This window comes from Nematostella vectensis, chromosome 1 (assembly GCF_932526225.1).
Source record: "Nematostella vectensis chromosome 1, jaNemVect1.1, whole genome shotgun sequence".
NCBI lineage: Eukaryota > Metazoa > Cnidaria > Anthozoa > Actiniaria > Edwardsiidae > Nematostella > Nematostella vectensis.
In genome coordinates, this window is record NC_064034.1 from 8218713 (window position 1) to 8243510 (window position 24798).

Genomic DNA, 24798 nt, shown 5'->3' on the forward strand with positions numbered 1-24798 from the left:
AGACTCTATTGTTCGTGCTGGCTTGGTGCTACTCGCGGTACGAACACTCGGCTCAGCCAGTGCTTGGTCACAGAAATTAATTCAAGTCATCAACAATTGCTACTCCGTGGAGTGTGATTCAAACTCCTGTTATAAAGCTACATTCGCGTTGTTATTTTAGCCCGACGAGCGACATTTATTAAGTTATTGGTAAATAGACTGTAGCAAGCGTATATACGGGGTTTATATGCTTTTGAATATAAACACAGATTGTTTGCGTTCTTTTATAAATTTGTAGCCGGTCGAAGAAATGGAGGTAGAGGTATTTCTGGAGCGTATCGATGGATCTCTCGGGTTCAACATCATGGGAGGCTCTGAGGTAATCAGTCTGTTTGTGAGTATACATGCGTCCACTAGAAACTCGCGAATCATACCGCTAAACTTGCGCTCTGCGGGGCTCTGCGTGCTGCCTAGTGAACATTCTTTACGTGTTCGAGACGCTACCCCCCTCTTCACCCGATGATCTCAAGACCGATTGCTGTGATTTAACCGATGAATTACTGCTATTTTACGCTCTGTGTCGGTCTATCGAGCACTGTATTGATTATGTTCGATGAGCGGAGATTTTCAAGCTTGGACTTATAGTGTGAAAAGCCTAAAACGATTAACGCCCTACCATTAAAAGAACTATCAAACAGAGTAATTTAGTTATCGTACTATGTGTGGATAATTCTGCGGAGTCTTCTTTCTTTCCGCGGAATAAAAGTTGACACGTTGTTACAGAAGGATAAATCCGGTGAACGCGCGCCTATTTGCACTCGAGATGCGCTAAGTTGGCATGTTTGTTTGGAAACGGTCTGGGGAAAACGTTAAAAGCTTCCTCTGCCCTGTTGCCATTTTTTGTGTCTAGATAAGAGATTAGAAGGCAAAAGAATGACGAAGTTGTGTACTGTGGCTCTTTGTTTCTTATAGAGCGCTTCCCTTTTTTCTCCCGGTTAGGTCGGAAGCAAAACTGCTGGGGGTGGTGGAATAGTGGTTTCTAAAATCGCCGAGGGAGGGCCAGCTTCTAAGCCCGATGGACTTCAAGTCCACGACAGAATTATCAAGGTAAGAGTTCGTTGTTGGTTTTGATACTGACAGCTCTATCAGTGAAATGCCCGTGAATCGTAGGTCGATCTGTTGTGTACGCGGGGTCACCTATACCTTATTGATCCATTGATATTATTATAGTGTAGAGTTTCGTAGCGGTTTCAGTTGATGAGCACAATGTATGTTTTTCTAGTCTTACGTCTTTGTTTTGTTGCTTTGTTACCCCGCTTTGTACTTCAAAACCTTATATCTAACTTGATATTGCCTGGATGATGCGTATTTGAGGGGTATTGATGTCGATTCAACTGAGCTTATTTGAAAGTTTCCGACTGTCAAACCTCGGATTAATGGAGTAACTATGAAAGCCATATGCTTCCGTTCTATAAGGGCACTGGTTGCAAGTTTTATAATTATCCCATGTAAACAATTTAGCTTTTAACTTGGAGTTCTTAAGTAAAAACCTAAGGAGCTCTTAGCACATTTGACGTGTCAAAAATTTTTCAACCTCGCTCAGTTTTTAAAAGTCGCTCGTGTTGTATTATGGCGAAACACAGGGCTTTCATGAATATTTTTTAACTGTTGTTTACTCCTTCAATAAGTCATTATCCTAGTTTTTGCGTAATGAAGAAGTTGAACAAAACGGTTTTTTCTGCAATTAGCCTTCGCGCTTCCCGCGGAGTTCATTTATTTCTCGGAGTTCTTTAAAATTTGAAAAGCCATTCTGTAGCTACGGGAAGCAAGTGATTGTGTCACGCGATTGGCTAAGTCGTTACGAGGTTTCACTTAGTTTGAATAACTATGGCTGAAGGCAATTTTATTTCTGTGTGTTTTCGTCCACCTGTATGGCTTCGCAAAATAAATTGCCTTTGTGTAGGCGAGTCGTAGTTTCGTTGTTTTCTCTGGCACAAGGCGTTTATCGGAAATTACTCTTTCAAAGAATCAATTTATGACGTGTGTATATTTCCCCTGGAGTAAGTTACGATGTCGATGAAAATTTTAGAAATTAAATTTAGCATAGTTTTACGGGATCAAGTGGAGATATTTACACCATAACAACGAACAAAGTCAAATCAGTCTTGCTGAGACCTATTAATTTCTTGTGGAATTTTCCAAACAGAAGGATGTTATGGTTTTTAATTCATCAACGTGCAGCCGAGGGCCGGATACGCGAAGCTTCAGGGGAAATTGGACGCATAACCCGGCATCTTTTCTGCGCGTTTATGAAGTCGGTACTATGTTTTGTATGAACTTTCAAGCCTTTGTTGTCAGGACAATATATATGTATGAAAATATACCCTAGGATTCGATACTTCATTACCATTCTGCGCTTTCAACAAATGTCAGACAGATTCTATGGGGGACATAGACTGGCCTCTGTTATGATATTCGGCAAAATTAATTCATTTGTCTATCAACTTTCTCCTGATACTAAACCATAAGCCTTGGGAGTATTGTATTACAGCAAGCTCTCTGAGTAGTTGGGGGATTTAATTCTGTCAAAATTCAGATTCCTCTTGAGCCATGATGGCATCTAAGATATTCTTTGAGAGTGAATAAGAGTCTTCTGAGAAATTTAAAGTGTGCTCGAAGCTCAATATTAAGCTTTGTTTACAAGGAAACATCTCTAAGTGATATTGAAAATGACTGCATTTTTCTTGTTCTCTGTTGAGTTGTGACCGTCTGGTTTTTACATTAAAGTGCCTTGTCAACCACAGGATTTTCCTTTGCCCTCAAAAATCTGAACAGAGTCCTTTAATCATAATTCTTTAAAATATAGAATGTGTAGTCAGGTTATTGTCATTCTATAGTAGTTAACAGCAAAACCACATCTGAAAACAGTTTTACTTGTCTTTAATAGTGATTTATTTTTTCTTTCACAAAGAATTTCTTAAACTAAAATCACAAATATAGGTGATGTGTTGGTGGTTTTCCTGTGTATGGTCTAATTTAGTGGTTGTAACACCTGATGTTCGACTCTAGCTTGTCTTTGTAGTCAAAATATATATTTTTCATTTCACTCTATTTCCACATTCTCACTTCACGTTCTTTGTATAGTGAATTCTACCAGACTAGATAAATTCAGAATAAGATATAATTCATTGACACGTTTGGCAGAAACAAAGTTTATTACATTTGTTTTTGTTTTCAGCAGGAATTGATTACCCAGTGACACTGATGTATGATTCATACATCTTTCTTTGTTTTATTTTGTTTTATTTATATATTGAAGTTAAATAATATACACAGAGTACTACATATCACATCATTTGCTACAAGGATCTCTTTTCAGTGGTGTACAAACTTGTACATTTTTACTGTTTATATCAAGCTTAATGAACTTTTAAGAGATATTTTAGTCCTGAATTGCTATTCTTTATTTTAACAAACCTTAATAAGAATCCTTTACTGTGTAAGCAATAAACAATAGTTTTCAAATAATGTTTTCTACAATATTTTAATATCAAAGTCTCCCCATGATTTTCAATACTCAGCTGTGATGCAGGTGGTCAAACTTTATGCACTCATGATAATTAATCCAGAAAGAAATAGCATATAGATCTGCTTAAGATACATAAGATTGCTTTTCTGTTTTTTTTTTTTTCAAGCTTTCAGTTTTTTTTTACATGTGTGATGTTCAAACCCAGTTGCTAATAATATACTCTGTGAAAACTTTGTGTTCTTAATTAATATAACTTTTCACACATTTCTGGCATATGCTGAATTTATTGCAAAAACTCATAATATAACTGTGTACTTTAGGTTTACAACAATTCATGATTTTAATATATTTTCATAAAATGCTACCAAGCTTCCAATATTACCTTAGTACAACAAATAAGAAACATTGTCCCAATATTTTCTTGTCCTCAAAAAATGTAAAATTAATACACACATAGAGGATCTAGCCATTGAATTGTGCCCATTATTTTCTTACCATGCCAGATGGTGATTATAAGCTTCTGCTAGTTTTTATTAGAAAAAAAGCTGTTTGTTTGGGGTTAATTATTTTCCTTAGACATTATTTCAGTTTTTCAATTTTACCATATGAAACATAGACGTTTTTTCAGGTAATTTTTACACAGTTAGGTTTCAATCATAGTTAGATTGCATGTGAGATAAAGGGTATTTTATTTGACAGGATAAAGAAATAATGTTTTTTTGTCTTTTTTCTATCTGATTTTAGATCTTAACTTATTCATGCAAATAAGCTAATCCATAAGAGATGTTCTTAGTTGAGTTTTTAAGATTATTATGATATGTTGGTTAGGATGAGTAATAATGCAAAACTACTTCAATTATTTATTGGCACTATTCTTCTACATACAGCTGGAGGAGACATCCATTCTTTTAAAGTTTTCTCAATTTGGGTAAAACTGACTAGCACTAAATTATTTAAAAACACCGCCCACTGATGATTAACAGAATGAGGTCAGAGGTATTAGAATAGACAAAAAAATTATGTACAATATTGAGCAATCAAGCTTTCCTACATCTAATAATCCCCATATTTTCCTGACCATTATCAGTCTAATGCCTTTTTCTTTACTTTTGTAAATTGAACTAAAATGAAGAATGAAGCCAAGTAACCACTGATCCCCTGTGTTAGATTCATGTCTTTCAAATGGTTGACAGCTTTCTCATATCTATATTGGTTAGTCATATTTTTAGGTTACTTGCAAACATGTTCTAATAGCACCTTATAATTAAACTGGATTTTTTTCTAATTTTTAATTTGGAAGAGGCAATATGGTTTAACTATATTTTGCACTGTTTGAATTTTGACCTCATTTTTTTTACTTTAAAGGATATTTTTTGTTAGACAAAAGCTCTTTATTTTTTATTAGTTTTTTTTCCTTGCCTTCTCCACTCTCTAGGTAAGCTGTTTAAGGAGTCAAGATTACCTAAGAGTTAAAAATCCATCCCTGGAAGGGCCATATCATTTACGTTTTTCCACTTTTAAAGCTGAGAATAATAAAGGAAATTATGGGAAATATCTTGAATTTTGAAAACCCACAATTGTTTTGTTCTTTAATTCCATTGAATAAGTGAATATTTATTTTTTTAATTTTGTTGCTTATGTTGCTTTTGTTGGATATGCAATTTGACAGTTATGGTCTACTTTTTTAAAAAGATGTACATCCTTTGATGTTATGTTCTTATTCTAACTATAATGAAAATGCACTCAAATACTACAGAGAGACACATTGCTGAATTTCTATTGACAAGTGCTAGTTAATCATTTCCTGATGATATGGATAGCTTATATTTGATATTTGATATTCATGTGTGTGTTATGGCTTTACCACCCGGCCAAACTTGTATGGGAGATGTTAGACTCACTGTCTCTAATATATAGCATTGGGTAGCTTTTATCCTGACAAGAGGATTGACATTCCAAGAAATACACTTTTCAAATGAGATGATTAGGAACTTAACGATTATTGTTTTTGTTGCAAATAATGGAAAGTGTTTATTATATGTATCTTTTTTCAGATAGAATATCTGTTAGCGAAAAGCTGTTATTTTGGAATGTGGTCAACTGTTAATTAAATCAGAACCTGAACCCCTGCATTGGTTCATTTCGCAATGAGTGACGCCTTAGACGCGAATGATATCTTAAGTGAGGCTGGTGTGCACAATAATTGTAAATATTTTTCTGTGGACTGATATATCACAAAAATCAGGATAATGGACTAATGTTCTTGTTCTGTCTCTCATTATTTTTATCGTTAAGCAATAGAAAAAATGCGCTTGATGAAAATATTTTTGGTATGGAAAAAAGTGTTTAGGAAAACCTGTAGATAACGTTAGTGTTATTAATTATTCAGGTTTCTGTTTTGTTTCGTTTCGTTATCATTAAAGCATATTCTAACTTTTTCAAAAGGGTTACATTAATAAAGAGGCGTCTCATTTACGAAAAGTGCGCGTACCTTTCAGCACCATTCCATTTAGCCATTAGCAAAGTTTATAATCATTACATGCGAGACAAGACTGCGAGACTACACTGGCTTTATCTCTTCCCCCAACACATCTACTTTATTTTTATCACTTTAGTATTAAATCGGAAAGACTAACTGCTCTCAAGATGTCCCTATGTCCATAACACTCGCTTTTTAAAAGGTAATGAAAACAATCTCACAATGGATTTATATGCTTTACACTTTTTAAGTTATGCTAATAGTTTTATGCTACGACAAACGAAGGTGTGGATTTAGTTAAAGTGAGACTAAAAAAAGGAACTTCCAGAAAATCCGAAAACCACAACTACTCAAGCCTCGCCAGGCATGTACTCTCAATTGGCATTTTCGCCTTTACAAAAATTCATTTGTGGCCTCAGTTTAACTGAATTCACTAAATTTTTTTATCTCAAAAACATGATAAGATGTCTAGAAGTGGAAATTTGTCTGTCGGTTACCAAACGCGATGGAAGTTGGCTAGCCAAAATGATAACCTTTTAGAGTTATTTGATAATTCACTGACATTTGCTGATAATTCTTTTTTATGGGGTGGAGGTATTTCTGGATGATAAGCTATTATTTTCGCCCCACCGTGGGCGTAATTAAAATCAAGTACGCTTTGCACTGTAAGTATCCGTTGGGAATGCACAAATTGATCGAATAAAGTAGATTGGATTACAGACGGGAATTTAGGTGATGAACCAAGGCTTTACAGAGTATAAAAGCCCTTTTACAGCAGTTTGTCTGCGGTTTAACGGCACCCTGTGTTTAATCAGGAACCCAATTTTGTGGAATGTGCAAGTCGTACATGCCTAACTGCGATGATCACCGATTTTTTCGAACTCCTGCGGAACAGCATTGAATTGCTGTAATCATGTTTAATCCATGCTTGTAAACAGTGTTTCCTTTCTGAGTATGGCTATTTTAGAGCAACTGGAAATAACCTGTAGTGTCCGTTTACACTTCTTTTTTTTTATAAGAACGTCTTATTTTTAGTTAAGGGCCGTTGGATCGTTCTTATTTTTGGAGCATTTTTAGGCTGAGAATCAGACTGACAAAACAATATTTTGCTGCTATCTGAGCCTCAGCATATTCTTAGAATGTTCTTAAAATTTGGTGAAATCTCAGGCTGGACGTTTCTATAAAAAGGGTGTACACAACCACTGTCAGTTGCCTCGCTATCAAAATAGCAGCGCTGATAATAAGATCCTCACGCAAACTTGATAAGGTTAACTTTCTTGATCTAGCTCGATTCCCTACTTTTGCTACTCCAGGCCATTCAGGAACTCCACTAAGCGTATCTTCTAGATCTTTTTATTCTGGAATCCTAAACAGAAAAATCAATGCAGTACATTCGAATAATACGTGTCCTTTTTTAGAATCGGCAATTACTTCAATTACTTTTTATTTGAAGTAGTTACACAATTAGGGTTTATCTAGAAAAGTTTATATGTGAAATTGCCTGTAACGGTGGAACCAATCAGATGATGCCTATAGTTATTTCTGCACGCGATGCATTGGTTGAAAAGATGGTTATCTCAGAGGCCCCTCTGGGCGCAGTTTACCCCCTATAGGGAGTGAGGGCTTGGGTCATGTAGCTCTCTCCCCCATGTAACCAGTAACAAGCTCTCGCGTGCACTACGGCTGTGTACACATGGCGGAAGATATTCACGTGACATGCCAGCTTGATCTCTCAAACTGAGCTTTCCTTATGATGGATAACCTCTCAAATTACCCCCAAAGCGCTCTTCTCCTCGCTAATACTCGTTTCTAATACCCTTTAGGTAAACGATATCGACTTAACGGACGCAAGTCATGGGAAAGCTGTGCAAACGTTCAAGGAAGCAGTGGAACCACTGTGTATAAAAATTCTTCGGAAAGTGGACAAAGAAATTGAATGTTTTAATAATAAATTGGTTTCCAGTGGGACGCAAACGGACAGTTTATCACATGATGTAGACACTGATAGTGGAATTCACGACCGATATAGCCCTAGGCAGGACCTACTCGGGCTGCAGAGGTCTAAATCGCTGGACGACGGAACTAGTAGCTCGGAGTGCTCTCACCGAAGAATAGACTCTAGCCGGGATGACCTCGAGTTACCTGATTTCAGAGGGGGAGCATTTCCGTTCACAAGTGATCTAGCCAGTAATTCAGTGAACTCTCAAGATGGTAGCGTCCCCCAGGTTACTGTTGTCGTAAAAGACGTTAATTACGAACGTATGGCGGACGAGAACTCGAATTTCAATACGGATGGGGGCCAGTCATTTCTGACAGCTGTGTCAGATCAGGTGTTTTTCGACGAGGAGCTTGATTATGAATATGAGGTAGGAGCTTTGCATGATAGCACTGTAGTTCCCACGAGTGTTTACGTACGGGATCATGCTTAACCTCTTTTATTGATGTCAGTCCGTGTGTAGCAATATGTTACCTACAGGTTTACATTCATTAGACTAGCTAGTCATTCAACGTACTATGTAACCGTGCTCAAAGCGTGCGTTTACAACATATACTACTAGTATATACCATAGCAAGACGCCTTTGACGTCCTTTGATAGGTTTTGTATCGTGTTTGTTTATATAAAGAAGGGGAAAATGCGCTAGGGAGTTAGTTTTATTAAAAAAAGTTCACATTTATAACCGATTAACATTTAATATTGCATTTTCTCAACGCGATTTCGGTAAGTTTTTCCTCTTAATATTAATATTTGGCCAGATATCTTGCACTTAAGAATCTATGGTTCGTAACCCGCAGTGCATCTTGGGTATCAAATTAATGAGCAAATAAGCTAGCATTCGGGTGTGTCCCTAAAAAACACACCCGTGAAGAAGGGTTGCGACACAAATTATCGGGTGCAACGTTTGACAAGATGGCGTAAACAACGCATGTCCATAGCAATTCCGCACTCCTTCCTTCCCTCATTTCATTCCCCCCCCTCGTATCTTTCCTAATAGTTTTGACAGACCGCCAATCATAATGAGAATTTTGAACTTTTACTTATGACGTAGTTTAAGTTATACCGATAAAACATAACAAGCTGGACTTGTGTGGATGTCAGTTAACTTACTTGCTTACGTTTTCCAGGAAATAACGTTATGGCTTGGTACTGGGGATGTCGATTTAGGTCTTACTTTCTGCTGCGGCGAGGAAGATGAATCAGCCGTCTATGTTTGTGAGGTACAGAAAGAAATTTTTCATTCAAAATTTCTTTGTCGAACTGGATATGTTTCTTTAATTAGGTCTAGATCAGGGATAAACAAGCAGCTCACCGAAGAAAAGACTCTACTCCGTCTGACATCCGTACGACATTTTCTTTGTGATTGGACGTCAAAAATCCTGATTGTTGACGAAATTCGCGAGCACACACATTTTCCCGCGCTTTTACTTTTAGAATTGGGGTCGCTGTGTCAAACTGTGCTATCAAAAGTGCAAATTTTCTTTTAAACTCTTTTTTCGCCCAAAAATGCATCTGTGAAACATACATTTCTTTTGACTGTCATTATTTGAGAAATGTTAACATAGCGTGAGAAGTTTCTATTGTTTTGTTATTGATGTGATCTTCGATTCCGTTGTATTGTACAGATTGAGCCTGGTTCCGTTGCATACTTGGACGGCCGACTTACTCTTTGGGACCAAGTTTTAAAGGTATTCTATATATTTGTTCACATTCCATTTTGAGATTTATTCTAGCGGAGTAGGAATATAGTACGTTTTGTTATAATTGTGTAATCTATTATTGTTTTTCCCCTAGATTGACAATTTCCCCGTCACCCATATCAACGATATTGAACCGCTAGTCTGCGAATCCTCAGAAACCATCAAATTCCTTGTCGCCCGGCCAGCTCAAGAGGTGAGGACGAATTGCCAGTGACAAGCCTTTCATGTTAAGCCTTGTTTTGCGCTTATGAGATCCTAATGTTAAGTCTATGTGTTTCTTCTTTTTGACTAAGGGCTCGATTTGTTCGCCTTTTAAACTTCTTGTCATTCTCTATTCTGTATATGGGTGTTGACAGAGGGGGTCTAGGACACCGAATCGGACAGTCTTGTAGCGCACGTGCGTCGTTTTTGATTGGCGGGTACAGAAACTCTAAAAAAAAATTAAAATGAAAATCGACTTTTTTCTAAGAACTCATAGAGATACAACTTCGCGAGATGAATTTCGCTTTTTCAGACAAGGTGTTGTGTGTTTGTCGTTGAGTGGCATTTCCAAACAATTTGTGAGATGCCAAAATACTTATCATTCATCATATTGTGCGATTTCTATGAAATCACTAATATGGAATCACTTTTTTAACGCAATAAATTTTTGGAAACGACCATTTCATAGTTGACTGAAAGAGTGTTTTTTATCTCCTAAACTAAGCCATACATATTGACAAGGTTTTCATCATACATGTCCCTTTTATGATTAGCAAGCCAGACTTATTGTAGCCTTATAAAAGCATTGTAGTATTACATTTCCTGTATTTGTGCTCTGAAAGGGAAATCATGAGCATTTAGACGTAGTTTACAAAGATTCTTCCGTACAGATTATATCAAATGTAAACAGCGAAAGCACTTTATTGCCACAAACAAGCTAACTTTAACAGGATTAACTCCAATATTCCCTCGGGTCTGAGAATTTTGGTAAGTGATTTTCCACGTGCTAGGAAAATCATTAGCCTTTGCTGTCTAATTGGTTGCCTTAATCGAAGTTTGTCTCTCGCATTAGCTCGTAATCTAGTGGTAATTCCCAAGTTTCCTACACTGTCGGCCATTCATAAAATGTCAGAGGTGCGAGATTCAATAATCCGCCCTCCTCTTCGCTCGCGCTTTCGGGTTCTGTTCCTCTGACACGCGATCCCTTTGCCATCCAATCGTCCCATCTTTAGTGCCATATATATTTATCTTTCCACACTTTGATGGATGGATCCTATCCTCTTGTGGGTTTTTGTGCCCCGCAGCACGCAATGATAATTTAATTTAATTTTTTTTTTTCGCATTGGCTTTTTACGTTGTTTAGAACACAGACAGAAGAACATTAACAAGCTTTTCCGTGTATACTCCTAATGTCAATGCTATACCGGCATTTTATCACCGTATATTTGAATTGAGAATATCAGTATTCTATTTAGCTTTCCACCAAATTACGTGCGTGCGTTTATAAGATAAGAAAATATTTTTAAGCAATTTTGTCTGGCGATATATATTTGTAATTCACAAGAAAACAAACGCGTGTGTTTTTGAAAACACATATGTTTCCACTCGTTTGCCGCGACCATGCAAATGAAACGTGTGTGACTGAATGATGACTGACTGCTGAATGATGAAATCTTTCGTTCTCTCTTAATGGACATATATTTATTATCTTGTTGGCTAATATGTGTAATTATTATTAATGACATGCGGAAAATGTTTTTGATCTCCTTGATAACTTTCCTTTCCCTTGTAATGAGCTGGGTTTCCTAGGTTAATATGCATGGACAGCATTCCTCGAAGAAGTTTTGTTATAAAGCGTATAAAATTTTTCTTGCCCCAAGCGATGTGAAATATATATATATATATATCAATTAATGATTGTTTTGGTTCTTTTATGGGATTTTATTTAATTTTGTCTACAAGATACTTTTGAAGGCGGAAAGTCAGCATGTGTTAGTAGTTTAAGAGCCATTCTTTCTGTAAGTTGGGAATCCATTCTATTTTTTTAAACACCGCTTTAAAAAAAATCACTCCAAAGACAAAACAATTCATGAGTCACAAAACTAGTGTTTCTTATTATGAACAGCATTTCCAAGTACGGTATTTAAAAGTGATTGAAAGAAGGATAACTTGTGGTTGACTCGTGGTTTGGCTGGTATATCTAGGACCCGTGCCGCGAACGCGAGGATCAGGGCATAGCGCAAGCGGTCTGTCTTCACTTCAGGGAACCGCAACTTAATTCGTCTGTAATTTCAGATTTGTCTGTTATTTTTACTTATACCCCTTTTGTGGCTAGTGAACTTTGAGCTCAGAAATGCGAACAATCCCCATGGTCGATTTATTTTAGTTACCCATCTGATTGTAATAATTTTGTTTAGATTTACTGGACTTATGGCAAAGCTATAGTGTGTCTATCCTAAGATTTTTTTTCGTAAAAATTAATTCTAAGATCTTCAATGTTTAAAGCATGTGTGCCCAACGCGTTTCTTTGTTGTATTTTGAAACAGCTCCAGGCGACGCTGATTGGAACAGAGGGGGATGGAACGTGGGATTACGCGGACAATGCTTTACATGGATTCCAAATCACCGCTATAAAAGAAGAAGACGAGGATGGCGCCGAGACTGTAAATAGCGAGAAGACTAATGGAGATAAGTGCGAGAAAGATAGCGGCTTCGGTAGAACCGATGAGAGCACGAAGAACGACGAGAGTTCCGAGCAGGACACGACTGAGGACACAAAACGCGACAAAGGGAAAACGGGGAAGGGCTCTAATGGGAATGAACGCGGGGATCGTACGGAGTGCAAAAAGGCCTCTCCTCCGGAGAGTCCGAAAAAAGAATCAAAAACATCGACGCATTCGCGAGGGGAGAATGGCTCTTCGAGTAAGGAGAGCAGTAGCAGTAGAGGTGGAAAGGAATCAAGCAAACGTTCCCCTGATCGTGACGAGAAAAATGGACGCTCTAATGGATCGCCAAAACGCGAAAAGCATCGTTCGGATAGAAAACGGGATAAGGAGGAAAGTCGTGAACGTGATAGGGATCGTGATCGTGACCGAGATCGCGACCGTGACAGGGACAGAGGGAAGCATAATGATCATCGCCGTAGTCGGCGGCTTGGATGCGTGGACAGGAGTATAAGAGCGTCGTATATGCGCGCGTGCAATAAGGACTCAGTACAACACATCAATCTATTCGGCGTCGATACGGAGAGCAACAAAGGTGATCAGCGTAAGCGTAAGTCCTCTAAGGAGGAATCAAACAGCGATACGCAGCAGAACACGGAATGGAGAGTGCGCATGACCAAGGACGGAAAACACATCTTTGTTCGTAGGCAATCGACGAATTCTGCGAGAATGGCGCGCAACAAGTTATTGCGGGATCGCGCGCAAAAGATCACCGAGGAGCGACGAGGAATGACAACTGAGGACGAGACTCAGTCTGTGTATCTTGGACGGTATTGGCCGCGCGACGCTCGCCGCACGCACCTGGAAAAGGTACGCGAGGCGAGGAAAAAGAAAACGCAAAAAATGCAAAAAGGATCCGATAGCCCTCACACGGGCAGCGGGTCAGAGAGCGGGGCGACCCGCAGGGACCTCATCGTTGAAATGAGCCACAGGAAAATGCACAAGAAGCGCGAGAAGAGTTTTGATGACTTTGTGACTGTGCAGGAGTTGCTGATGCAGCGGAATCCGGATGGCTCTCTTAGCGGTCCGGTCCATGTTACTACAGTGTGAGGAATCCAAGTATTAGTATGATATGATAATTATTCCAGATCTATGTACAGAATATTGAGGTTTATTGTATAGTTTTGCTTAACGCTCGTGGGGATGCTATGGAAGTATAGTCGCAACTGGTATATCATAACATGCGCTCGCGAAAATTCTCTCTGTTACAGAAATTAAATCCAACTGAGCTTCGCTCCTGTAGCCTGTAGTAGCTTTACTACAGTGTGAAGAATCAGCTAGTTAGATCAGTTTATTACCGATCAAAGAGACCAGCAAGCTCGTTCATGCTGGCAATTCTATCGTGCACTGGTCTGGAACCAAGCACTTAGGTTTCTTGGTCGTTACGAATTTCTCCCTCTATTACAATTTAAATTTTCCAATCCCGTTTTTGAATGTTACCTGCATCCCACTACTAAAAACAAATACGTTTGGCTTACCAAACCAAAATAACGTAGTTAGCGCTGCGCGATAGCTCAAACTCGGATAAATCGGGTATTCCTTGGTGTTACGGGAGCTTTGTTTTTGGTGCTCAAGGCCTTTGTACTCTATTTCTTTGTCTCGTTCTAAAGTCTTTGTTTTTTGGCTTTTGTTCCATTGTGTTTTTGGTGCTGGTGCTCCGTAACACCAAGAAACTACCGATAAATCACACTCTCCGCTAATTTAAACTAATAATAATAATAGTAATAATAATAAACAAGTTCAGGTTTGGTTCGGGTTCAGGTTCAGGTTCGGATTTTTTATCATTTCAACTCGGATATCTCGAACTCTTCGCTAACCCGGACTGTTTTCGCTTCCCTTGAGTGCTATGAAAATGATTAGCGCACTTGCAAAGTCCTGGCTATAAGCTTTTCATCTTTGCGCAACTGGTCTAGAATTAAACAGCGAGGTATAGGTGATGGTTAGGTAATATCAAAGTCAGATTTGGAACTCTTTTTTTACGACATGGGCGTGGTAGGTCAGCTATTTATGTACAAAATATACAGTAAAGATATTAATTCCAAAGTTATTTTTCTGTTCGATATCCTGAATTCAGGTTAATTTATTATGTCAGAATTATATATACGAGAGCAAAAGAGATGTAGATTTATATTTCGTTTATCAATTTATCAGGAAAATATTTCCACTTTACAATACTTTGGATTGTAAATAAAGTGTTATGTAAAGAAAAACGTGTCTTTGTTCTTTCATCTGAAAAGAAAGATGTGAAGCTAAATTCAAACGTCGGATACTCACCTCTCTCCGTCGAACCTACTTTTCTGAAGATATTGAATCATGTTAGTTACTTTGAGACACCCCACTGAACCATTCATAAAGATGAAAATTAAAGTGTCGTTGGGTAATCTAATCAATAAAATACAAAGAAACTCATCTGTTGGGAGGGGGGGGTTCTTTCGGGATGCATTGTGCAACTTTCCGTTGTTATGACGACTTGCTACGAGGCTTCCCGCCCCCTCCAAAAAAACACGTGACATACGAGTTACCAAATTTCTGACAAGTAAATCACGTCCTTGTGCGCCATATGAGATCATCATTTCTGATTGAAATTATATGGCCTGCCCCTGCTGAGGCTCTCTATGTTCTTTGTGGAATCATTTGTTGTATTCAGGATTCTACTGGGTTCTATTGGGAATGATTTTTTTCCGCATAGGTCTATTAGATAGACGACCGAAAAACTGAGAACAGGGCTGAGCTAAGGGGGCCAACGGGAGCAAGGAATATGGAATTGTAACTGGTAAACATTGGAAAAAAGAACTCGAGTAGATGTCGGAGAGTCGAACCTCGTCCAGATCCGGTGAAAGGTTAAAAAGATAGACCATACTTCCAGACATGCGCTGAAACACCGTATGGCAGCATGAAGCTTTACTGCCAAGCTGGAGATTTCGATCCCAGCACCGCTATCAGCGAACTGTACAACACATTGGAACCTGAGGTACCCGCGCATTAATGGGGAGGCAATAACCAGGATCCCAACCCCTTTGTCGGTTACGCCACGTACAGCTCGCTGAAATGTACATTGGAAAATATCGGGGTCTTTTTCACGCTCGAGTCTCTTGGGAACAGGTGGGTTTCTAAAGTAATGTTGTAATGTCGTCATCATGTGCAGCACACTGCGACCTAGGTCTACATTGCTGCCCTTAGCCTTTGATGCTTTTGTCTTCTTCGTCCTTCGTCTTCTTCGTCCAGTCACGCACGTGCATATGACATTTCTTTGCGCCTAGAGCAACAAAAGCAAGCTACATTGAAATGTATGAATCTAGGATTATTTAGAAAATACAGTGATTTGAATATCTTCCAAGCTAGGTAATCTCCTTGAATAGGCTAAGTTCAACCGGGTCCGCCGTAATTGGCCTAGCTGTGGCGGATACCCTGCCCTTTCGTTATTGTATGTATTCATGTTCTGTTTCTCATGTATAACGTATTATGTATGTGTATTTTTTTTTTCTCCGTGGGCAAAGTCAATAAATTAAATTAAATTAAAATTAAATTATTATCCATGAGCCGTATTCAATGCAAATACATGTAAATGAATCGAGTCGATTGTTTTATCTTCATTTACTTGTATTTGCATTGAATGCGGCTCATGGATGATACGACGTTTGAACATAGCCTTAGGAGCATTTTCAGATTCTGAAGTAGTATTTTCCTAGGTACAGCCATCGGGTGTGGGGTTTAAACCTGAATATAGCTTCCAAAAAACATTAACGTGCAATTTGAAGTATCTAACACGCTGTAACGACGCGCTGAAAAGATGAAAATAAAAGCTGACGCACTTTGTTTCAAAATCTGACGCAAGGATTTAATCGTAGTATTTGCCAATAATTTTTTTTGGCACCCTCTCGAAATGTTATTTACTTGTTTGTCCTCCTAAAGAATATATGTGCCAAGTTTGGTGCTTCTACTAAAAAGTGCACAAAACAACCATTTTTGTGCGCTAAGCCACCCTGCAAGAGATCGGCCCAGGGTCTTTCCCTCGTATCCCCCTTTCCTCCTTGCCCCTGGGGTAGGGAAGGAAGGGACCCCGGGAACAAGGGGATGAACATGTAACAGATATTTCGTATCGCCTTTGCGCGCGTAGGGTTCTGGGGAAAATCAATCCCGAGCATCCCTGGGTTCGATAAACAATTTCAAGCGGCCATTTTGAAATGCTGGCTTCATGACTGAAGTAAGAATTTATGCAGATAGTAGGGTTTTTCTAGATTATCACTTAAGTGATGTTGAAATTTGAGGTTTTGGATATCAATATTGCCGGAAGACACTATTAGGTACCCAAGTATGGTGGACCCTCGAAAGTTGCGTTTATTCATCAATTTCCTCAATGGCGTAGTTCGTACTGTTTGGGAATAATGTTCAGCAATTTGCAAGCCTGCGTAAAATATGCCCTTTCACCAGCAAGCAAACGGTTTTCAACTTCGTGTTATCGATTGACTCTAACGAAAACCGTAGCGAGCATTCAAAATCGCACTAGGAGTCTTCTACAAGCTGTAAGGACTTCCCAAAACAACCAATCAACTTTAACTAGACTACGAGCATTCAACGATCACATCTTGGAGTATTTGAACGTTGGCAGAAGTGAAGCTATCCGAGAAGGAGGTTTAAAAACAGCGCTTGAAATAAGGAGGCGGGAGAACCCCGAGCTAAGAAAGGAGGCACGAAAAACTCTGGCTCTGTTAGGATGGGTGGACCCTGTGAAGGGGGCAGGGATCAGGGTGTTATCTATCGATGGTGGAGGGTCAAGGTACGGTACATAAAGTCTTCTCCAGTATTCTGAGGCCATAAGTAACATTATGTGTGAAGTGAAGTGAATTGTGTGCTTATGCACTAGTCATTTGAAACCCCCACCCCCATGGTCCTGGGGAATTGTGGGGTTAACATGGGGGGTTTAAAGCAATTTTTGAACGGGAATCTGTCCCGAGGGGGTGGAGGAAATAGACAGATTTTGAGTCTAAGACTCGTCCCCACCCTGGGGGTTTGTGGACAAGTGAATAGAGTCAGAAATGCACTTTGCAAAATTGATGTCAGTCTCAGATTTGAGACTCTTTCTCTTGTGTATTAAGCAATTCCATTTATCAGCATGTGGCAAGTTGCATGGCGAAATGTGTGAAAACGAATATGAATAATAACTATTGCCAGATGAAGATAATTATTTTTTCTATTTTTTAATAACTGTTATCTTCATAGTTTTTCTACAAATGTACTCGCAGTAGTGTACTGGCTTTGAAAGATAAAGGCTTATTTCAGATGACTAGTTTTCTCAAATGCCAGGTAGTTGCCTATAGTTTGCATCCCGAGGGGAGGGGCATTTGACTGCATTTTTGTCCTGTGGAGGTGGGGGCTACTTTCAGTTTTGTACAGGGCCAAAGTCTAATTCCCCACCCTTCCCCTGGACCATGGGGGTGGGGTTTTCAATTGACTAGTGCATTATGAACCTAAAAGAAATGAAAGTTTAACATACTAAGGAAAGCGTTCTTACTGTAGATTTGTAAACAAATCAAGAAAAAGATTCTTGAACTCAAACGTCTTGCATTTTTTATTGAATGGTAAATAGATACATCATAAGTCTGTTACAGGATGGGTAAGTGGGCATGGGAGTAAGCTTATAGTCTTTAAGACTGTCTATTTTTCTTCTGACAGAGGCATAGTTCCAATAGAAATTCTCAAAAGAATAGAGGATCTGTGTAACAAAGAGATCTATCAACTGTTTGACTTCATATGTGGATCATCTACTGGCGCCATTCTTGCATTTCTTGTGGGTATCAGGCGGATGCCATTAGCAGAATGTGAATATGTCTACAAGAATCTCAGTATAGATTTGTTTGAGAGGAACACTCTAATTGGGACTGGCAAGCTCTTTTGGAGTCATGCATTCTATGAAACAGAGAAATTGGAAGAAATTCTCAGGTATGTTTGAATTGTTATATTCTTGCTCTTCAAGGTCCTGGTCAATTGAAACACACAACATATACCATTTGAAATTTGGACTTGAGAATCCACTTAACCCTAAAAGCTCCATGGGAGTCTATTATCAGTAGATAAAAGCCTATTCTTGTTTACTGGTCTTTAAATTTTCACATTTAGAACACAGATTCTTGAAATTACTATTTACCAATCATGCAACATGGGTTATGAAACATACTGTAGATTTATGTTGCAAAATCTTATTAGCTATATACATTGATTTCTTTTCTTGTGTTGTGCTTTTTGTAACTTACCAATAACCAACGCCATAATATTAATATTCAGGCACTACCTAAAAGCAGAGTCAGTTTTATCACAATATTTAAATATGAAGAATCATTGGGCAGTTTAGAGGTATAACCCCCCTGGAGACTAAAGTTTTAATTTTTTTAAGAATAAAAATAACCATGATATCCAACAAATATCCAACAATGATATCCAATCCAAATATCAAAGAAAATTCACCACTACTGTATCCTTTCCACCCACTTTACATACATACAACCTGTTTTAAATGCATGGTCCAGGCTTTATTTTTTTTACACTTTTTCCCCCACCGTAATCAAATGCTTGACCTCCTCCCAATCCACTTTCTTTGCAGCACACCCAAAAATATTGGTGACAGTAGAAGTAGTAATAATGTCAAGGATATCATTTGCCAATAGCACAAGAGGAGGTTATGAGCTCTTAGTATGTAGCTCTTTTTGATAGACAACTTACACTGAACATATATTTTCTTCTTTTTTAATAAAATAATCAGGTCTAGCATTAATGTGCCTGGCATTTTACTCAGTTCTTTTGTTGAGTACAACTTTGAAGATTATAAGAGACTTCAGCAGATGTTTGTTGCAAGAGAACCCAACATTCCATACCCATGATAAAAAATTTCAGTCCCTTTTTTAACAATTTTAATAAGTTCAAGTACTATAAATTAAAATAAAATACAAACTACAAATCTTTGTGAATACAAATATTTTAATATCACTATCCTTCTCCTTCTTCAGTCCATTGCAGTACATTTATTCTTCAGAAAATGCTAACCTTTAAAAAACCCAAGACAAAGTTCACAACCACCCAAGACTTGCTGCCATAAATGTAACTAGCATAAGATATGAATAGACAAATCACAGTTTAGACAGTATTCATTCAGGAGGGGGATAAAAAAAAGTCGCACATACTAAACAATTTTATACCTATGCTGAGCCAACTGCAGGCTCCGCAACTAATAATATACTTATTCTAGTCATAAATTTAAAGCTCTCCTGATTTTCTTATTTAGGACAAATTCGGGTAGTGACAAGAGGCTGATAGACACAGCAGCAGACAAGACTATACCAAAGGTATATGCTATTCTTATATTTAAGTATATAAAAATGAAAACATATTTTTTGGAAATTTTAGATAAGTAAATGAGAAGCAAATTATATATTGTAAAAGTTGTTAAAGTGTAAAGAAAGAGCAGTCTACTAGTGTTCTTTGGTAAAAAACTATACTGAATGGCCATTCTGAATTGACTGCATGTTGTCATTAAATCATATCTAGTGTCCAAACAAATCTAAAGGTAAAGTGAACATATTTAAATGGAAAATTGAGACGATTTAATATTATTGTGTTGCATACTTGTTGATCACCTTGAAGTCTGGCTATTCAAATGATCTGTGTATCACAACAGGCTCAGTGGCGTAGCCAGGATTTTTAACAGGAGGAGGCCCAAAAGGGACTTTCAAGGCATTTTCTCCTGTATTTTAGATAATGTTCATACATAAACTGTATTTTTGGCTGCTTAAAGGGGGGGCACCCCCTGGCTTTGCCCCTGAGGCTACTGTATGTTGGCAGATGATAGCATGCTCTCTAAGCACAATTTTAAGGATGCATTAGGCCATTCTTAATGCAAATGCAAGCAAGTCAACCAAATGACTAATTAATTCATGTTCCTTAGCATTTGGAAGGCACATGAAAAACAGTGTTTTTCGCTAGGTCTTATATAACTAACATTTTTTATGGTCAGGTTGCTGCGGTGTCAACCCTAGTAAACCAGCAAGTGCTAAAGCCTTATGTGTTTTGTAACTACACCCACCCATTTGAGTCACGCCCACGGTTCCCCAGCTCTTGCAAATACAAACTATGGGAAGCGTTGAGGGCATCGTGTGCTGCCCCTGGGTTTTTTGAAGAATGCAAGTTAGACAATAATATCCACCAGGTAAGTTCTCCCTTTTGCTTTTAACTCCTTAATCCTAGTTTCCATATGACATAGTGGTGGGCTAAGGGGTTCTTCCTTCAGCAGTTGCCATTTTTAGGTTTTGCTTCTAGATATAAAGAAATCAATTGCAGCTCTTTCATGAAACCCCCACTTCCCTTAATTTTTGTTAATAGGGCTGATAAAAAGCAAATCAGCCAGACAGTTTCTTTGTCAGAAAGATTTAATGTACAGTCGAACCTCTATTAAGCGGTAATCATTACTGCAAATAATAGCGGACTGAGTCTTGTTCCTTGGGGAATTCCCCCATTAAGGCTTATTAGAGGTGATGAAGCAAGAGAGATCTTAACGTATTGCGTCCTATCTAGCAAGAAGGCTGCCAGCCACCTGAGCAAACATGGGTGAATATCATAAAGCTTGAGTTTATCCAATAAGATCTTATGGTCTATGAGATCAAAGCCCTTCCTAAAGTCAGCGAAAAATAGCCTGACCCAACAGTTCCCCTTGTCCAATGCCTCAAGAGCCAAATGCAAGATGTATATAATGGCGTGGGTGGTACACTTTCCGGCCACGGCAAATTGTTCAGGGTCCATGTCTCTTAGGATGGTTGGGAGAACTCTTAACAGTGTAAAGCCCTCCATCACTTTCGCTGTCTGGGATGTAAGAGATATCGGCCTGATGTCCTCTTTGATATCACGGGGAGTTAATTGCTTGGGTAGTGTGCGGACGACAGCACACTTCAGTAAGGCGGGTAAGAACCCTTCGCGTAGCGAGGTGTTGTACAAGTCCTTTACAACCGAAGCCAATTCAAAGGCCCGGCGGATTTTCTAGCTTGAATTGAGCGTAGCGCTTTATAGGCTTCGTAATCAGAAACAAGCAAGTTCTCGGGTATGTCTTGCAGCGGAATATCGGCTACATTCTGAGGGGATAGGGGTGAGAAGCCAGAGGTCAAGCTCGCAAAGAAGTTGTTGATTCTCCCACAGAGGGTGTCAACGGAGTCAATGTCTTGACCATCAATCAATTGGCGATACCATTCACTCTCGCTACACGAGACTCCATAGATGCTTTTCACCTCTTTCCACCATCGCCGCACATTTGTGTTCTTCAGATTCTTTACTTTGGAGTCGTAGTAGGTTCTTTTGCACGTGGAGATAGCAGCTTCACCTTTATTACGTAAGGATTTGAATATCGGAGAATCCTTGCTGTGCTTTAACAGAGAGCGCTGTCTCTTGGGGATTGCATGTTTTATGTACGGGGTAATCCATGGCTTGTCATTGCTGCAGCGACGTGAGACTCTAACGGGGAGAAATTTGTTGACAGCATCAGTAAGAGTCTTAAAGAAGATCTGGAATTTCTCCTCGCAGCTACTGGCAGAGAAAATCGCGCTCCAGGAAAAGATTGTAATCCAGTGACCAAAGTCCGTTAAGGTGATGTTAAGGTGATGTTACACGCGTCGTTTCCGTCGATATCCGTCATTAAGCGTTTGCGCGATTTTGGAAGTCGAATAAAAAACTCGCAGTGCGTTGCCGTACCCAAAAACTCACAAATCTGACCCAGTTGCATTCATTCGGGGATACCATGAGTACATGACGGAGTGGGAACCAGCACTAGAAGATGTTTACAAACTTATGCTGGAACCAACTAACATAAAGGATCCGAATTCTGTTGCAATCGTAAGAGAAAAAGCCGACAAAACGGTGATGGATGGAGACGGTCACCCGAATACTCTAGTTGACGATTACGAAGTTATGAGGCATATTCCCAAACTGATGTCAACGTGGGTTACCAAATATCTCAAGAGACCTACGAACTGTGAGAAAGTCGTAGTCAAAGGGAAGTGGATGAACAGAGGTGGTGGCTATGGACTCGAGATTCCTTGTGAATACATATTTAAAGGTGACAGTTTTTCTTCTAGCTGGCTAAAACGGAAATTGGTAATCGAGGAATTTGATGCCACTGATCCGCACAAGACCACACAAGTCTCACAAGACGATTAGCCATAGTAATTAGATTAGACAGTTAAAAATATGACGAAATATGACGTGCACTATCTGTTGTCATGCTGACAAATATTGATGATGACCGTTTAATAGAGGTGAAAAACAATGAAATTAACCAATTGGGACCCTCTTTTGGTGACCGCGTCCGCCTAATAGAGGTGACCGCTCAATAGAGGTCAAATTTACAGTAAACATAAGGGGGAAATTCGGGACTTTGGTAAATGACCGTTGAATAGAGGGTGACCGCTCAATAGAGGGCCGCTTAATAGAGGTTCGACTGTATTTGTTTTCGCTATCTGGCATGACAGGTCCAGACATTTCTGTGTTTATTTTGGCTTGCATTTACCCCTCCAAAAAACCATGTGATCTTTAGTGCAAGTCGCCTTTTAACCAAACCTTGTAGTTATTGTACTGTTGTAAAGCTTTACTATGTTTAGCAACAAATTAAGATATCTAAAGCATTGTCCTTTCATTGAAAAGACTCTTATTCATACAGAAGATGATTTTTTTAACAAAACAAAAAAGCCAGTCTGTCAAAAGTAATAGATGGTCAAGTTAGCTGCCATGTAGAGATTTTATTCGTTTTGCGTCTCTGAATTAGGATGGTGGTCTGCTCACCAATAATCCTAGTGCAGTGGCCGTCCATGAAGCACGCTTGCTGTGGCCAGACACCCCCTTCCAGTGCATCCTCTCCCTCGGCACAGGCCTGTGTAAAGGACGCGAGGACCAGTTTGTTGGCAGCTTTAGCAGCCTCAGACAAAAGCTTCTGAAGGTCGTAGCAAGCGCTACAGACACAGAAGGTACCTGTAAAAGGACACAAGTAAATGTACCTGTATATATTAACTGGATCATGTTCTCTTGCGGTTCTCTTAGTCGTTATCCTGATACATTGACAGAATGATAGAGACCCATGCCGCAATGTTCAACATAAACTTGAAACCTTCTATTTGTATCTAACCAACCAGCTGTAGATACGGTGTTGAGTGACCTTCTGTACTTATTTCACCAACCAGCTGTAGAAACGGTGTTGAGTGAACTTCTGTATTATTTCACCAACCAGCTGTAGATACGGTGTTGAGTGACCTTCTGCCCAGGAATACGTACTTCCGGTTTAACCCAAACCTGGCTGAAGACGTCCCTATGGACGAGTGTCGTCTGGAAGTACTGGAGCAGGTTCAGGTAAATTAATTATCTCTATAACATTTACAACATATAAACGGGGGTTTCCTACAATATGTAAGGACAATTTTAACATCTAGTAATTTCTACCTTCCTCCCTTCCTCCCTTCCTCCCTCCCTCCCTTCCTCCCTTCCTTCCTTCCTTCCTTCCTTCCTTCCTTCCTTCCTTCCTTCCTTCCTTCCTTCCTTCCTTCCTTCCTTCCTTCCTTCCTTCCTTCCTTCCTTCCTTCCTCACTTCCTTCCTTCCTTCCTCCCTCCCTCCCTCCCTCCCTCCCTCCCTCCCTCCCTCCCTCCCTCCCTCCCTCCCTCCCTCCCTCCCTCCCTCCCTCCCTCCCTCCCTCCCTCCCTCCCTCCCTCCCTCCCTCCCTCCCTCCCTCCCTCCCTCCCTCCCTTCCTTCCTTCCTTCCTTCCTTCCTTCCTTCCTTCCTCCCTTCTTTCCTTCCTTCCTATCTTCCTTCCTTCCTTCCTACCTACCTACCTTCCTTCCTTCCTCCCTACCGTCCTTCCTTTCTTTCTTTCTTTTTTTCTTTCTTTCTTCCTTTCTTTCTTTCTTTCTTTCTTTCTTTCTTTCTTTCTTTCTTTCTTTCTTTCTTTCTTTCTTTCTTTCTTTCTTTCTTTTTATTTCTTATTATTTTTTATTTTTTTACACACGGAGATTGGGAAGTATAACTTGCCTTCACTGATATTCCAGGTGGACACCAGGAAATACCTGGACAAAAACCAGACGCGATTAACCAACGCCAGACACGCCCTCCTCCAAGAGAAGAGCTTTTCACAACAGCTGAGAGACAAATGGCACACATGGCATGAGCCGGAAAACATGTGACATTACATTGTTACCATGGATACACAGCAACTGACGAGATCCGAAAAACACGTGACACCTCACTGTTACCATGGATACACAACAGCTTAGAGTGGGACTTTGTTGAATCATATTTTGCCAGATTACACTCTATTTTATTATTGATTTTAAAGAGAACCTTAATTAAATGCTTTTTATGTAACATGTCTTCTCCTTTGTCGTCGTGGTTTT

General features: G+C 39.2%; 2 protein-coding genes across 4 annotated transcripts in view; both read left to right on the plus strand.

The window, feature by feature from the left end:
- LOC5520393 (E3 ubiquitin-protein ligase PDZRN3-B) overlaps positions 1-14599 on the plus strand; it is a 24830-nt gene extending 10231 nt beyond the window's left edge. For all 3 annotated transcript variants that reach the window (XM_032365477.2, XM_032365478.2, XM_032365475.2), the window contains 7 exons: positions 278-358; positions 979-1086; positions 7811-8353; positions 9112-9204; positions 9610-9672; positions 9779-9877; positions 12213-14599. In XM_032365477.2, the coding sequence (XP_032221368.2) occupies positions 278-358; positions 979-1086; positions 7811-8353; positions 9112-9204; positions 9610-9672; positions 9779-9877; positions 12213-13439 (2214 nt within the window). In that variant the 3' untranslated portion in view covers positions 13440-14599. The remainder of the gene's footprint in view (positions 1-277; positions 359-978; positions 1087-7810; positions 8354-9111; positions 9205-9609; positions 9673-9778; positions 9878-12212) is intronic.
- Positions 14600-16457: 1858 nt separating this feature from the next.
- LOC5520392 (calcium-independent phospholipase A2-gamma) lies at positions 16458-24769 on the plus strand. Its single transcript, XM_001640248.3, has 7 exons — positions 16458-17166; positions 18063-18329; positions 19666-19726; positions 20395-20586; positions 23185-23383; positions 23644-23762; positions 24454-24769. Exons 1-7 carry the CDS (start codon positions 16775-16777, stop codon positions 24586-24588), a joined length of 1365 nt encoding a protein of 454 aa, XP_001640298.2. The 5' UTR covers positions 16458-16774; the 3' UTR covers positions 24589-24769.
- Positions 24770-24798: the final 29 nt, after the last annotated feature.

Excerpts from the sequence above, each read along its gene's own strand:
- LOC5520392 (XM_001640248.3), top strand. The coding sequence starts at position 16,775 with ATGTTCAGCAATTTGCAAGCCTGCGTAAAATATGCCCTTTCACCAGCA. Across the intron at positions 19,727-20,394 it reads CAGACAAGACTATACCAAAG|GTTGCTGCGGTGTCAACCCT; the intron begins GTATATGCTATT and ends TTTTATGGTCAG. Across the intron at positions 23,763-24,453 it reads AAGTACTGGAGCAGGTTCAG|GTGGACACCAGGAAATACCT; the intron begins GTAAATTAATTA and ends CTGATATTCCAG.